Source organism: Phyllobates terribilis, unplaced genomic scaffold (genome assembly GCF_046119375.1).
Source record: "Phyllobates terribilis strain yellow unplaced genomic scaffold, ASM4611937v1 Scaffold_4__5_contigs__length_816908805, whole genome shotgun sequence".
In the NCBI taxonomy this organism is placed as follows: Eukaryota; Metazoa; Chordata; class Amphibia; order Anura; family Dendrobatidae; genus Phyllobates; species Phyllobates terribilis.
In genome coordinates, this window is record NW_027362764.1 from 265,172,929 (window position 1) to 265,190,018 (window position 17,090).

Consider the following 17,090-nt stretch of genomic DNA (forward strand, 5'->3'; position numbering starts at 1 on the left):
AGATTGTTGACTGAGGTGCAATCTTTGTAGCTGCGATACTCTTCCCTGTTAGGCCATTTTTGTGCAGTGCAATGATGGCTGCACGTGTTTCTTTAGAGATAACCATGGTTAACTGAAGAGAAACAATGATACCAAGAACCAGCCCCCTTTTAAAGTGTCCAGTGATGTCATTCTTACTTAATCATGACTGACTGATCGCCAGCCCTGTCCTCATCAACACCCACACCTGTGTTAATGGATCAATCACTAAAACGATGTTAGCTGCTCCTTTTAAGGCACGACTGCAATGATGTTGAACTGTGTTTTGGGGGTTAAAGTTCATTTTCTGGGCAAATATTGACTTTGCAAGTACAGTAATTGCTGTTAAGCTGATCACTCTTTGACATTCAGGAGTATATGCAAATTGCCATCACAAAAAATGAAGTAGTAAACTTTGGAAAAATTACTATTTGTCTCATTCTCAATAGTTTTGGCCATGACTGTAGTCTGCATTACGTAAAGAATATCAGAGGAAAAGTAGGAATTAATTGCGCAGACACCACAGAAATGGCTCATCAAGTAAAACTGGTATACAGAAAGCATAAATAAAATGTTTCTTCACTGATAGCCTATACTGTACTATATAGGAATAACACATTAGAGTGCTGATTTGTTCCTTGTTTTATTTATTTTTTAGTATAAATAAACACTTCAAAAACTATTTTTTTCAGCTAAACCATGCTCAAAGCCATCACCGTCGAAAAAACGCTGTTCTGATAATGTTGATACACAAAAATCAGAGGTAGAAAACAAAGAGCCCAAAAGCCCTGAAAAAACAAGTCCTATAGAGAATCTCTCAGTAGCACAAGTAAGAGCTGCCTCTCTATCTCCTCCAATCCCTGTTCTTCTGAAGATTGAAGAGCCAAGCATAAACCCTGGGGACCATGACAATGTATCTTCTGTGAAATCCCGTATGCAGAAGTTGGCGCAGCAGAGACGACATTGGGAATTTAATGGTAAAGAACAACTGACAGAAGTTATTAAAAGAGTTGTTTAATTCATGGGATGAGTCACAAGTGTGCAAATCATCATGGTTTTATTTTGCTTTACAGGTAGTCCTCCAGAATCGGCTAACCTCAATCCAGTTAAAGAGAGTATTCCATCCCCTCCACAGACTCCTGCTGCCAATCTGGACACTCCTTCTGGCCGACGAGGTCGTTTTGCCAACCTAGCTGCAACAATTGGTTCCTGGGAAGATGATCTAAGTCATGGCAGTGTTAAACCAAACAATACACAAGAAAAGCCTGGTACTGCTTGTTTATCAAAAGTGTCCACTGCCAGTGTAGCATCTGCCAGCATCAATAGTCGCAGTGTGAGGCAGGAAGCTGTGTCTGTGAATAAAGCCTCAGTCTCCGGCACGGGGGTATGTAGTGCACTGATCAGCTTTCATTACTAATAATTACATAGATTTACTTGTTTATATTATGTCTATTGCTGTTCTAGCACAGAGTATGAAATTCATAATGCAAACCTTTTCATAATTTTAATTGTAAAATCTATAGTTCACCTCATTATTCAGTTTTATTAATGCTTTATTTATAGGAGAATAAACTTGAAGAGGCAAAATCCACATGCTCCACTGTAGTTTACACAACAAGGACAGAAAAATCCAAGTTATTGGAGGATAAACCTGCAAGCATTGCTCCTTCCAAGCTGACGGAGAAAGATTTACCCCCAACTCAGAACGGAAAAACATTGTCTACCAAAATATCTACCCCACAAAAAAGTGAGAGGCCGACCTCAAAGATATTTTCAATTCAGCAGACAGTCCAGAAAGAAGAAATCAGTAGAGCAACATCTGCACATCCAAAAGACAAGATAACTACACCAGGTACACACCGGAAAGGGAATAAATTTGCTTACGTGAATAATGTAGGATGACCTACTTTTACATGAGCGACTGCATGAGCATTGGCAACAGTACTGGGTACCCACATTCTTTTAAACTGGTGGATTTCACATCTGTCAGCACTCGCCTAATATTTTTTTTTTATGGACATATCTTTTTCTTAATGATGGAAATCCTCTAAAGGTTTAAGTTTCTGTACTCTTAAAGTGTTTATTCAGGACTATTATTTTTATTGTATAGACTATTTTATTGTATGCATATGCATGCATATGCACGCACATATATATTGCATGCACAAAGCTGTCATAGACCATTGAATGCTCCTGCCGGCGATTCAGCTGCAAATAATATGTACATGTTATCTGTGACTTGCTGTCGTGCTACTATTTTTAGGCTATGTGCCCACGTAGCGTTTTTACGGCCGCGAAAACGCTTGTAAAACAGTCTGCCATACAAAGCAATGTGAATTCGGATGTGCTGTGCTAATTTGCCCGCCGAATTTGCATTGCTTTGCAAAACGCAGCATGACCATTTCTACCGCGATTACGCTGCAGCGTAATCGCGGTGCGTGTGGTACCCGGGATGAAGAGGAGACTACAACTCCTCTTCATCCCGGCTACCACGCGGTGAAAAAAAAGTTAAAAATAAACAAAACCTGTATATTCACCTCTCCAGCGGCCCCTAGTCTGCTCTCCGGTCTGCTCCCGGCCGCGTCTTCTCTCTTCAGCGTCCCGCAGTGTACTGTCAGGACCTGCGGTGACGTCATTTAGTCAGCTGATGGTCACGCGACCGCTGACGTCGGCGGTCAGGTGATCGTCGCGTGACCATAAGCTGACTAAATGATGTCACCGCAGGTCCTGACAGTACACTGAGGGACGCTGAAGAGGGAAGACGCGGCCGGGAGCAGACTGGAGGAGACCGGAGAGCAGACTGGGGGCTGCCGGAGAGGTGAATATACAGGGTTTTTTTATTTTTAACGTTTTAATTCTTTCTTTTTTTTTTTTTTTTTTTTTTTTTTTATACTATAGATGCTGCATTTAAGTTGTTCGCACATTTTAAATCCATGCCAGTTGCATGGATTTATATTGTGTGATCTACTTGTCAAGCACTTTTCCAAGTGATGCTCAAAATCGCTTGGAAAAGTGCTTGAAAAAACGCTTCTCTCTGGCAGAAAAAACGCATGTAAATCTGCATGCGTTTTTTTTCTGCCAGAGAGGCAAAAACGCTCTGCATCAAATCTGCTATGTGGGCACATAGCCTTAAGCTCTCAGTTTGGTATAATTAAAGTTGCTTTTGAACTTGAAGTGTATTGTAAATGTGTCATGTCGACCAGCGACAAAATCCAGCATGATGGGTAACATTTGAGGCTGTATATCGCAGGTCACAATATGACACCATAGGAAATTATTACATTCAATGTTGTACAGCTATTTAGGTGTCATGTGACACATTTCGCCTTGGGCTTTAGCCTAAAACTTGCATTTTATTCGTTGAAATTCCTGGTGATTTGTAATGCTGAGTCCTGTGGAAGGTCCTATTCACTGACCGTTTTCCTGTATGACGGCATAGAGAGCTGCTCAGGAGCTGATCTCCCTCCACACCTGGTAGATGCCAGCTATGTTGCATAGTTGGCACCTGTGTCTAGGGGTGCTTCCAATGTGAAAGTACCCTAACCTGAACGGCTGCTGTTAACCATTTAAATACTGCTGTAAATCTGACACACAAGGGTGGGAGGCAAGGTTGGCATTACTTATTAAATATTGTTGCCTGTCAAGCATGTTCAACAAAACTGCTACAAATGAACAGACTCAAAGCTACATGCATAGAAAAAAGACTGCACATTCTAGCGAATCCAGAAAATTATTTATAAATGCGATGAAAAAATAAGCTGGACAGAACAGACCATCTAATTAAAAAGACTTAATATCACAAAAATGTGTTAAATAGCCATTCCCCATACTCATGAGATATATATACGGTTATTAGTGATGAGCGAGTATGTTCGGTTAACCCTTTCGCCGAGTATACTCGGCCGAGCACCGAGTATTTATAGAATGCTCGGGCTTTAAGTTTTCGTCGCTCCGTGAACATGATTTGCGACTGTTTGACAGATTTAATACATATGAGGAATGCTGGAAAAACAGGCATTCCTCACATGTATTAAAGCTATCAAACAGTCGCAAATCATGTTCAGGGAGCGACGAAAACTTAAAGCCTGAGCATTCTATAAATACTCAGTGCTCGGCCGAGTATACTCGGCGAAAGGGTTAACCGAACATACTCGCTCATCACTAACGGTTATCTATCTATCTATGAAAGGTGTGAAGCATAGATAATTTGTCCAAATGACTTGAATGAAAAGGTGCAGTTGACCCACAACTTTTAGAGAGTTAAAGAAGATGTGCACTACTTGCACAACTCCTTGTCATTCCCCATGCTTGGCCCGATAAAATAAAAAAGCTTATACTCCTGTGCTGGGCACAGTTCCCCTGGTGTCTGCACTCGCTCTCCCCCAGGGCTCCCATGCTGCTGTTGTGACACGTGACCCCAGCACCCAATTAGCGCTGGCGTCACTGTCCCCGCCTCCTGTCGAATTGAACATGAAGAGGAAGTGAGAGCTCAGTTGCAGCCCGGGCTTCCTCTTCATGTTCGATTTGTCTGAAGGCGGTGACAGGGCGCCAAAGTCACAGGTCATAACAACCGTACGAGAACCCCGGGACCACTACTGCTGAAACGACGCCAGCATGGGAGTGGAGTATAAGCTTTTTTTATTTTATCAGGGCCAAACATTTCGATCAAAAAGGGGTTGTCCAAGTAGTGGACAACCCCTTTTAAACTGCCAGGTACTGTATTGGCACCGGCTCTGGCAGTTGCTGCCGGAGCTCAACTTTTAAGTTAAAGGGGTTTTCCCACGAACAAAAGTACACTTTAATCAATAGATCTTGGAATAATAATAATTTCCACAATTGGATGTGTTTAAATAAAATGTTCCTGTGCTGAGATAATCTTATAAATGTGCCCCTGCTGTGTACTGTGTAATGGATGTGTCTGACTGTACAGGAACATGGTCTGATCATACCACAACTCCTGGGCAGGGGAGGAAGGGAAAGAGAGTATACAGACATTACAGCATGGGATCACAGCTGATTCTTTTTGTGAGGTAAAACATTTCCCTGCCTGTTTTTTAACCAATGTTTTACTTCAAAGAAAGAATCAGCTGTAATGTCTGTATACTCTTTTGCTTCCTCCCCTGCCCAGGAGCTGTGATTTGATCAGACCATGTCCTGTACATGGTCAGGCACAGCAGGGGAACATTTATAAGATGATCTCAGAACAGGAACATTTTATTTAAACACATCCAATTGTGAAAGTTATTATTATTCCAAGATCTATTGATTGATGAAAAAGAACTTTTATTCGTGGGTAAACCCCTTTAAGTCGTGCTCTCCTGGTGATCGTGTGAACACAGCTCATGTGCCCTCAGCCCACACGATACATCCATTTGAGGCAACTAGAAGATAGATTCCCTTCAACCAATTCCCAACATTGGACACACTGAAGTCCTGTCATCAGATTTTCCTTATGTAAGATGTTTGCCACCCTGTAGTGCAGCTTTTTAATCTATCTCTAAGAAACTCTGTATAATACTCTGGCAGTGTGGCATGCTAGTAGATATATCTATAGTATTGCCATGCATAGCAGGTGTCAGCTGTGATTATACCGCTGCCAGTATCAGAGATCACTTTGGACTCTACTTGATTATGAAAAGGAAGCTACAATAACCAATAACGATACAAGTACAATAACAAAGTTGGTTTGCTTGTGTGTGGTTTTTATTCATAAAAAAAAAACCTAGCAACTCTCCTAAAAGAATGTATTTGTTATTCTTCCTGCCTAACAGGAATTCTGTTATTTACATTATACCACCAGTTTAATGTGTTAAGTTACCACCGTGGCAAACTAAACCCACATTCTCATAATCTGTCGCCTAGAACATAACAAGTCCTTCCCACTGTGTTACAGGTGGGCCTGGAATTAAATCGTTCCTGGAGCGTTTTGGAGAGAAGTGTCAAGAACGCAGTCCTGCACCTACAAATCTTGCCCTAAAGTCTGCTGTGTTGACTCCGAATACAAGGAGTATCCAAGAAAGACTGCTGAAGCAAAATGATGTATCCAGTACCGCTAGCCTAACACAGCAGCAGAAGCAGGTGTTTATCTCCTACCACACAGAAGCCATTCTGTTTACTACAAACTTGTACTACTAACTTCTCATTTTATTTATTTTGTGCTGTTATTTCTAAAGGAACGTGAGCGAGAACTTGCAGCTCTTCGTAGCAGGTTTGATAAAGGCAGAGTGTGGAATGCAGACAAGGAAGATACGACTAAAACGAAACAGCAGGAGCTGCAACGGGTAATTTATGTCCTAATTTACCAACACTTGTTCATCCAGGAAAAATGGTAGAAAAAAGTAAAGTGTAACACTTGTGCTATTTAAATGAAATGAACAGCTACAGTGCTGTCAGTCAAACCTGAATATTTAAGTAAAAGTGAGCTTTTCTCTCTTAGGATAAGTGTGCAAAATTATTATGCAATTAAATGAAAAATGTTTCCCATCTCAAGAAATGTTTATTTTCATCTGTTACAATGAGAATAATCAAACAACCCAAAATGTACAAAGATGCATTTCTGATATTTCAAGAAATATTTTAGTGATCTCTATAGCCACCCTACATTTCAATAAGTCATAAGCCTTCAACCATGGAGTCTGTCAGTTTCTTAATCTGTTGACTATCAACTTTCTGGGCAGCACCAGCCGCAGCCTGCAAACACTGATCAGAGAGGTGACTGTTTGACTTCACTGTAAATTACCCTTTTTGCCTGAGGAAACCAAGCTGCCTAATAATTCTGCGCACCCCTTGATAAAAGATGTTGTATCCTTACGTCCTCCTTCATTCCACAAATACACATCACTTGATTTCTAAAATGTGTACAAAAATGATATGGTCAGAATACTCGCTTGCGTAAGAATTGTGCACATTGTGTATGGGCAAGTCTATGCTAGTGTGAGGGTTTAGACCAACCAAACATTGATGCCCTATCCTTACAGTCACCTACAAAATTCAAACTAGGATAATGCCTTCATTTCCTTTTCTGAACAGTCTGCTGTCTCATCGAGTTGGATGCATATAGGTTAGGAATACCGAAGAAGCAGTTTATGTATTTGTTGCTAATGAAAAACAAAACTATTCAACTTTTACTATACATGAGTGACCGATGTTCCTTCAATGTTTTCTTTATATAAAGATCAATGCATTTTGTTACTAAATTGGAAATATTGGAACTTATTTAATGTTTATTAAATATTACATTTATCGCTTTATCTATTGTATATAGAGATCCAAATCTATTATGTTTTTGTTTTCTACCATCTTTATTGGAAACTCAGGGTCATCCTTCAACCTCTAGCAAACCACCCAAGCCAGATGCCATTTCCCATCCTGTAGTTGAAAGGTTCCCGGTTACACCAGAGAAAAGTAATACAGGTAATAATGTCTGACATGTTGGTTGACTTGTAAATCTGACTAGCTCCCACAGAAGTCATAGAGATGCAACCACTTATTTTTGCTTTGTTATTGCTATACCATACATTTATTCTTGGACTTGTGCTTAACCTCGGTCAGTACTTGTATAGCTCCACAGTTCTCGAATTATAAAGTAAGGAAAAGCTGCTATTAACCACATCCCTTCCCCCTCAGATGTGTAGATTTACATCCTATAGTTCGTACTCCTTGCAGGGAGGGCAAATCTACGGTGTTGGCATCAATGGCAGACTGTGTGGTATAACGTTCTGCTCTGTATGCTCCCCTGACTACTTTAGCAAATACTTGACCTCCCCAAGTAGTAATTCTGACCCCATTTTGTTAATCTGTGTGTTTCATGCCTCCATTATTGCTACTAGAAATGTTTGAACACATTGACAAGAAGGTGTTACCGTTTGGTTCATCAAAGAGTTGTCCGGTACTGGCAGCACTAAGTCAACAGGAACACATTGGTAGCAGGTTATATATACCTATTGTCAGTTTCTCATAACTTTCTGAGAGGAAAAACAGGAACAGAACAATGCAGAGCGCCAAGAGGAGGTGCTCCATAATGTAACCGCCAACAATTCTTTTCTAAGACAGGCTGTAATGAGAGACATCTGACTTTGCTTACGTGTTGGGGAGCGGAAATAATTCACTAAAAAGAGTCATTTCTGACAGGACTCCTTGTCCTGCTTACTCTGCCCATACAGACTGACAGCGATCTCTTTATCAGTGTGTATAGAGAAGGCTATAAATCATCCTGTGTGTGCAGAGGTCTGTATTAGGAGTCCTTTCAGGAATTTTATTTTATTTTTTTAACTCTGGAATCCTGCTCCAGATAATATAAACCTGTATATACTTCTACCATACCCTGGATAGAGCAGCAGGAATTAATTGGCAGTAACTTCTTTTAAAGTATTAGAAACATCAGGATAAATCATGAGGTTTTTTTTAGGTGATGGGTATGTGGTTCAACTGCGTATATCTGTCACAAGAATAAGAATATAAGAATCCTATGTGACATAGCTGAATGTAGCGGCGGTCCCCCAGATGCAGTGCTGCATGGACTGGCGGATATAGCGGAGTACAGCATCAGGCTCTCTGTCCTATTCATTAGAGCGACACTGTGCATGTTCAATTACTCTGTTTAGAAAAGGGAAACGGTGCCCCCCATTCTCATGATTGGAGAGGGTCCCTGTGGTTTGTGACTCTAGAAGAGGAAGAGTGAAATAAAACAAATCAACTGACAAGTTTTAATTTACTGTAAAATCATTTAGGTGCAGAGCAACATAGAATGGCTGAGCGTCTTCACAGCCCTGGGAGAAGCATACAACCATCCTCTGTGTCTATAGAGAAGTCTAAACCACGTGTAGATGGAAAGAAAGGTTCGTTTTCATAACTAAATGCTTTGTTAGCACTGTATGAAAGAACGTTCGTATAGCACAGATTACAGATTCTGCTGACCTTTATCAATGAAGTATGCATTGCCCAGTAATTCAACTCCTCCCGTGCCATCCATGTTGGCATATAAAGACCTTTTTTTCGTGTAGTGGGGTGCAATAAGCTATTGTTGGACTGGGTGCAGAGCCCATATGAGATGGGAATTAAGACTATCTTCCCGCCTTTTCAGCCATCTTCCCACAAAATTTCCATTGCTTTTTGACTGCTGGAATAGTATACAGTGCTGTGCTAGTAAGTAGGACCCATTAAAATGGTTCAGCTGTTACATCATTTAGCCCCTGTAGAATTGCTAGCCATTACGCCAGTGTGAATATAGCCTTCACCTCCAAAAAAGCATTTTTTTTTTTGTACAATTACACATTTCCTGCAAGTGACATTGTATAGAGAATAAACCACTACATGTGTTCAGTATTAAGTGATGTGTTGAGAAAATTTTAAGTGTCAAATAACTAGCACAATACATTTTCAACACTTAGAAATATTTCCTTATCTATAAACATTAATTGTTTTGGGGAGATTCAGAATTGTTGGAATCCTATAAATCTTGTTTGAGAAAAGCTTTGTAATGTAGTGACTGATGAAGCTTGTGTCATAGAAGCGTGTAAAGCCTGTACAGTTATGGAGATTACTAGGTAGCTAGTAGCTATACCATTCCATACTGACTGCAAGATCCATCTTCATCTTTTCATTTAGTTTAGATTTATTTGTTTCCTCTTCCTAACAGTTGAAGTGCCGAATGAGGTTGAAATGAGCGTAGATGGTGATATTGATGAGATAAACAGTTCAGAAGTGATCACCAACATATTTAGTGATGCTCTGGAAGATGAGCAAGATGAAACCTTTGAAGAAAGTTCATCAAAGCAAATGGAAAAAGCCTGTGATGATGGGGAAAGTGATGGAGAAAGAGATGACGGGGAAGATGCTTTTAACATTTCTTCTATGTCTTTGCTCGCTCCGTTAGCAGAGACTGTTGGCGTTGGAAGCCCAGAAGTATGTCTAACCAGTGCTTATCTGTTTGTCCTGATGTTTTACAAATGTCCTGTCTGCAATTCACCAACTTTATTTATTACTTAGGCCTTACTCTCAAGATCCAGCATGGCAGCAGAAAGTAGTAAGGTCTGTGACAGCCCAAAATCGGTGATGTTCCAAACTGCAGCCAGAGAAGATGCTGCAGAATTCCAGGAGAGTCTTCTGTATGAAGAGGAAAATCCAAATCTTCTTTATAGGTACTTTTATAGATAGATAGATAGATAGAGATATACAACTATATAGATATATATGTCTAGATATATCTCACTGTGAGTGTGTGTGTATACAATATACATATGTGTTATACATTAAAGGAAAATATTTAATGCTCTGTGCAAAATGCAAATATCTGGTCGGTCTAACTATTGTTTCCATTCAGCATTGACGCTTACAGATCACAAAGATTCAAGGAGTCGGATCGTCCTCCAGTAGTGCAAAAAATAGTCCGTAAAGAAGATGTGGCCTCTCGCGTTGAGGACAAGAGGAATGCATCTCCACGACCTCTTAACATCAAACAAAAAATGAAGGTATTGTCACTGGTCTTTTCATTTCCTTTTTTGGTTGGTAAGCAGTGCAGAAAAAAAAAACACTTGAACTGATTGTATGCGGATGAAAAATTATTATGATGATAGATCCTTTATATCCATTATGAATTCTGGAAAAGTCAGAGTCCTGATGCAAGAGCATTTCGTGTGAGCATGGTATACACAACAGTCTTGTCGTTTTTACTTTTTCCAATAAGATTCCACGAAAGAAAAAATACATTTGCATTTGTTTTACCAAAATCTAAAAATGCCCAAATTCACATCCCAAAAGTACCCCCATCACTGGTTTAATCTGCGTTGGTGTTGGTGTTCTCCTTGTTGGCTTGCATCTTATGTTACCTCTAGATCAGGGATCTTAAACTCAAATACACAGAGGGTCGAATTGAAAAGCTTGGATAAAGTAAAGGGCCAACCTTGATATTTATATTTACAAAAAAAAAAATGTCTACAATTGAGGAAGTTTTTCCTTATCAATTATAACGATGAACTTTTTCATATGGAAACAGATTTAAAGGGGTTGTCTCACAAGCAAAGTACATTTTAATTAATAGATCTTAGAATAAAATATTGGAATAATGCGTTTATGCAAGAGCAGTAAAAAGCATATGGCCCAATTTAAATATGCAACAACAAAGGATAAAAAACATTGAATAATACAGATAATAAAGTAAGATGCAAACAAAAGTGCGTCCAAACACAGTATATCTCCACTCGCTCGGTGTGATGACCCTACTCTACCACCCTCCCGCAATCCTCCCGACAAAGAATGGTGACCCCATCACAGTATGATTCTTCAACTGTGATCTCCACATAGTGCTCCATACAGTATAATGGGGCCCTGCATTGCCTTCCATAATGCCTTCAAGCTGACACTCCCTCCATCATTGCTTTCAACTCTATCAGCATGTAGGATGCCGATATAGTTGAAAGTGCGGGCTAGTTATACGTGTGGGATCCGCCTGGCGTTGCGGGTCAAATATATTCACACTACAGCAGTGGTCCCCAACCTTTTTTGCACCAGGGACCGGCTTGAAGCAAGATCATTTTTCCATGGCCCAGCAAGGAGGGGGTGGGGTGGGCGGGGCTTTGGTCATATGGGGGCGGGGTAATGGAGGGATTTGGAGTTTAGTGCATACTTATCATATAGTGTAGACCAGGTCCCCGCCAGGAGCTATGTCAGGAGCCCCACATAATGTGCTGTGCCAGGAGCCGCATCACTGAGGCCCCATCACGCCCTGCAGCAGGACAGGGCAGCTGTCCTGACAGCTGCTGTTCAGCTGCATTTACTTCATCCCAGGGGCGGACACAGACTGTAGTGGGCCCCTGTGCAAGAATTTTTTGGGGGCCCCCCCCGCCCTTCATAAGGCAACAAAGTTATGTAAACATAACCCCCCCATGTGCATCTCTCACCCCCCCCATGTGCAGCTCACCCCCGTGCATCTCTCATCCCCCTCCGTGCATCTCTCATCCCCCCCCCGTGCATCTCTCACCCCCCCGTGCATCTCTCACCCCCCCGTGCATCTCTCACCCCCCCGTGCATCTCTCACCCCCCCGTGCATCTCTCATCCCCCCCCGTGCATCTCTCATCCCCCCCCGTGCATCTCTCATCCCCCCCGTGCATCTCTCATCCCCCCCCCCGTGCATCTCTCATCCCCCCCCCGTGCATCTCTCATCCCCCCCCCGTGCATCTCTCATCCCCCCCCCGTGCATCTCTCATCCCCCCCCCGTGCATCTCTCATCCCCCCCCCGTGCATCTCTCATCCCCCCCCGTGCATCTCTCATCCCCCCCCGTGCATCTCTCATCCCCCCCCGTGCATCTCTCATCCCCCCCCGTGCATCTCTCATCCCCCCCCGTGCATCTCTCATCCCCCCCCGTGCATCTCTCATCCCCCCCCGTGCATCTCTCATCCCCCCCCGTGCATCTCTCACCCCCCCGTGCATCTCTCATCTCTCCCCTCCCTCCCATGTGCATCTCTCATCTCTCCCCTCCCCCCCATGTGCATCTCTCATCTCTCCCCTCCCCCCCCATGTGGATCTCTCATCTCTCCCCTTCCCCCCCATGTGGATCTCTCATCTCTCCCCTCCCCCATGTGCATCTCTCCCCTCCCCCCATGTGCATCTCCCATTCCCCCCACTCCTAGTTAATTGTATTTAAAAAAAAATAAAACTTGTTATACTTACCCCCATGCGATCCCTGCAGAATCCTGGCGCTCGTCCAAATCGCTGACACCAGGTTCTCCTGACTTCCGGCCATGTGACGGCGCCGTCACATGACCAGAAGTCAGGGGAATCATGAAGGTGCTGCCGCAGCAGCGCAGCGCTAAGATGTTCCGGACCCGGCGCTTAGCATGCGGCCGGGGGCCCCATGAGGAGAGAGACGCACAGGAGGGGGGCTCCGAGGGGGCTCCTACCGGCCGGGCCCCATACTGGAGTCAGGGCAGTCATGCCCTGATGGCGGCCCTGCTGGAGGCTGGAGGGGCCCCCTCTCCCCGCGGACCGGCTGAAAAACCCCAACGGCCCGGTCCTGGTCCGCGGACCGGCGGTTGGGGACCTCTGCACTACAGGCCATAGTTTGACATATGTGCTCTTGATGGAGATATTATTCTGGCATAGAAACAACTTGGGGGTGGCAGGAATAGACTGAGTTGTCCAACTTTTTTGCCTCAAGAACACTTGTAAAATGTTGGTCTTGATGTGAATAAATAAACTTGTGAAGTTCCTAATTATATTACAGTTTTGTTTTTTTTTTTAACCAAAATAGAGAGATTGTGCTACATAATTTTGGATGTGCAGATGAACTTCTCCACTTGTACTATTAAATGTAGATGCTGAGTAATGAGATCAGCCTGCAACAAACTGTGATTCATCAGGCCAGCCAGGCTCTGAACTGCTGCATAGATGAAGAGCATGGCAAAGGATCCCAAACTGAAGCCGAAGCTGAGCGTTTGCTGCTGGTATCAAGTAAGTACAGTGATTTCCCCAAAAATGCAATGAATTCAACTATCAATAGCCTGCAAAGGGCCTATGTACATTGAATGCAGCCCCAGTTTATGATGGCTCCAGGCTGCAGGGATTGTCCCCCCCCATCTGCATTGTGACTTTTCCAGCTACCCCACTGTACACAGATCCCATTCACTCCCTCTAATGGAAACGACTGTCAGGGTCATCAGTGGGGTTCTCACTTAAGTGCTCCACATTCCAGAGCACTTTTCCTTTAAATGTCACACTTTTCTCAACACTAGATCTGTCTGTCTGTCCTGTTCTAGAGTTATGATTTCGACATAGAACAGTTGTCCTCAATATCGATCCTATCAATATTGTATATTGAGGGACCTCTTTTCATTATTGTAAACCAGCATTTTGCAATTTTTTGTTTTGTGTTTTTTATAAATCTGTATGAAAAATGCACAGCAACATGTATGGAAAAAATATATCCCTTAAAAACCACTGTTATTTAAAATGTATCCCTAAATTAAAGCACAATGTAGAGCATAAACCGCTATAGGGATGAGAACTGGTTGGAAGTTTGATAGTAGGGTATCCCTACATAAATTCCCGACCTAACAGTGGCTTTAAGGGATTTATCTTTTCATGTAAGCAGTGATTTAAGTCCCCGCCTAATTTTCCTATCATTACACATGTAAGCTTCAGCGCCATGTATACCTCAAATTGCATCAAAGCTTCAAGAAGCTGCTACATGGTGTGATGAAAAGGAGGGTCAGATATTCTGGGCTTCCTGTCGGTAATCCCTTTCCTGTTGTCTTTTCTCAGCCTGGAGTTTACATGCCAGTAAACATTAGGTGGCATGTATCACAAAGGCAGACCACCTAATCTTTTTTGTTTTGTGTATTTTAGGTGTCTCATAAACGTGAATCTGTTCTGCTATCTGTCAGTCCTATAGAAATTGAATGGAGAGACAGTGGTTGTCTGGCCATGCCATACTATTCAAGCCTGCCCTTAGTAAGGAGGAAGAGAGATCAGAACCACTTTTGGCTCCCAGCCAGACATTTATCTCATAGGATAGATCATAAATGTCTTTCACAGGATAAATTCTCAATTACTATATTCCCCCATGTAACATTAAAACAGTTTGTGCTATCTTCCGGAGCTGGTGCCATTCAACAGACATCGGTGCCGGAGTTTACGAGACGTTGAGCCGCATGGAGTCCTGCAACTAATCAGTGGCCACTAATGAGCAGCTTCACCCTCCCTTCCCTCTGACATCCAGAGGCTGTGAGATCAGCAGCGGTTCTAACTTCTTCTGGATATTGGTTCCGTCTGAAAGAGAGAATGAAGCCGCTCATTAGCCACCACTGATTGGCTGCAGAGCTCACGTTCCAGAACATCACGCGAGTCGCAGGAGACCCGACAAAGGATTGGAGTACGAGCTCTCTTTGGCTGTCTAAAAAAAAGCCAAAGAGGATCATGTTTGCCACAGTGCCACAAATGGGAACTTGCAGCGCTGCTGGCTTTTTTTTCTTAGGGCATTTGTACGAAGTTAAGTGTCTCCCTTGCTGTCAGAATCTTTTTAGAAGTGGTTGAGGCTGAGATAAAGGCGTCCATTCAGCAAGCATTGCACATTTGTTTAATGGCATTAAAACTTGCACACGGAGATGTGCTAAAATGTTGTGGTACAAGTTATATCCAAAAAGTCCTGATGAATTCCCCCATAGAGTGAAGATTGTTCTAATGTGTTTATAGGGCACATGAGCTGTATTAAAGGACCACTCCAGAGCTTTTTTTTTTTTTTTTCTAGCGCTGGAGTGGTGTTACTAAACTAAGGTCCCTGCCTGTCTCATTCTCCCCCTCCACAGTCTTCACATTTTTTTGGGGCTACTCCTGTCCCATGGCGCCATTTTGTGACCACAGCTTCTGACTGGCCGGAAGTCAGAAGTTATGTCACAAGTAGTGTTGAGCTAGTATGTTCTATTAACCCTTTCGCCGAGTATGCTCGGGCTGAGCTCCGAGTATTTACAGCTGCTCGGTGATATGCTTGAATCGCTCCCGTGTGCATGATTTGCAACTGTTTGACAGCTTTATTACATGTGAGGAATGTGTAAGAAATAGACATTCCTCACATGTAATAAAGCCGTCAAACAGTCGCAAATTATGCACACGGGAGCGATTCAAACATAACACCGAGCAGCTGTAAATACTCGGAGCTCGGCCCGAGCATACTCGGACAGAACATACTCGCTCAACACTAGTCACAAGCTCTTAATGCAAGTCTTTGCGAGCCAGAACAAGGCTCTCATAGACTTGTATTGAAAAGCGACCTCCGCGCAGCTTCATGAAACACTGTAATGATCCGGCAGGTCACAAACTGCCAGAGATCGATGGGAGCAGCTGCGAAAGAACGTGCAGTAGGCAGCATGGAAGCATGAGACTAAGGGCGGGGACCTTGGATTAGAAGCACCACCCCAGTGCTGCAATGAAAAACAAAACGCTGGAGTGGTGCTTTAAGCCATGTTCATATAAAAAGTAAATTATGTATTTTTTTTATTCCTCCTGTGTTTGTGTAGAATATCTGCATTTAAAAGGAAATACTCAGCAGGCTTTTGCTATGTAATCTGAAGACAGCAGGAGATAGAGGCTGAGACACAGAATTCAGGGATGTGTCACTTGTAGAGTGCATGCTGTTTACTAACTGTGAAGGATTTATCACTAAGGCTATGTGCCCATGATGCAGAAATGCTCAGGATTTTTTCCTGAGCGTTTCTACATCTCCCTGGCAGAAAAAAACGCATGCGGATTGTACATGCGGATTGTACATGCGTTTTCCTGTCAGGGACATGCGGATGTGAAGCGTTCTTCACATGCATTTCCGCATGGGGTTGACAAGCGCTTTCCAAGTGATTTTAGCATCACTTGGAAAGTGCTTGTCAACTTGGTCACACTATATAAATCCATGCAAACGGCATGGATTTATATAGTGTGACCGAAAGAATGGTAAAAAATAAATCTATACTTACCTTCCGATGGCCCCCAGTGTCTTGTTTCCCTCCGTCCTGGCTGCCGGCAGCGGTAGACTGAAGGACCTGCCGACGTCAGCGTCGTGTGACCCGTCACATGACTGACGTCAGCGCAGGTCCTTCAGTCCATCGCTAGCTGCCGGCAAGCACAGACAAGGACACCGGGGGCCGCCAGAAGGTAAATATAATCTTTTTATTTTTTTATTTATTTATTTTTTTTTTATACAGGTTCTATGGTACCCGGGTCCGGAGGAGAGTCTCCTCTCCTCTAGACCTGGGTACCATCCGCACATTGAAACGCATGGATTCCGCATGTACAGATGCAGTGATGCGGATTCCATGCGTTCTAATGCAAGTCAATGGCGGCGAAAACGCAGCGCTTCTGCAAAATAATTGGTAGTGCTGTGTTTTTTTCCGCAATGATAATCCGCAGCTTAAATTTCCGCAGCGTGTGCACAGCACATGCAGATTATCATTGGGGAACATGGTAGGCCTTCTACCATGCGTTTTTTAAGCGTTTCTGCAGTGTTTTTGCCGCTGCGGAAACGCTTAAAAAAAAAAACGCATCGTGGGCACACAGCCTAAGAGATTAACATTGCCGGACTAGTCCAGC

General features: G+C 43.0%; 1 protein-coding gene across 1 annotated transcript in view; it reads left to right on the top strand.

The window, feature by feature from the left end:
• The window catches only part of ANLN (anillin, actin binding protein), a 60,750-nt gene that overhangs the window by 22,024 nt on the left and 21,636 nt on the right, over nt 1–17,090 (top strand). Inside the window, exons 3-13 of the mRNA XM_073678241.1 lie at nt 711–995; nt 1,092–1,402; nt 1,582–1,870; nt 5,912–6,096; nt 6,192–6,299; nt 7,335–7,431; nt 8,748–8,855; nt 9,656–9,921; nt 10,006–10,157; nt 10,340–10,487; nt 13,331–13,466. Coding sequence (XP_073534342.1) covers nt 711–995; nt 1,092–1,402; nt 1,582–1,870; nt 5,912–6,096; nt 6,192–6,299; nt 7,335–7,431; nt 8,748–8,855; nt 9,656–9,921; nt 10,006–10,157; nt 10,340–10,487; nt 13,331–13,466 — 2,085 coding nt within the window. The remainder of the gene's footprint in view (nt 1–710; nt 996–1,091; nt 1,403–1,581; nt 1,871–5,911; nt 6,097–6,191; nt 6,300–7,334; nt 7,432–8,747; nt 8,856–9,655; nt 9,922–10,005; nt 10,158–10,339; nt 10,488–13,330; nt 13,467–17,090) is intronic.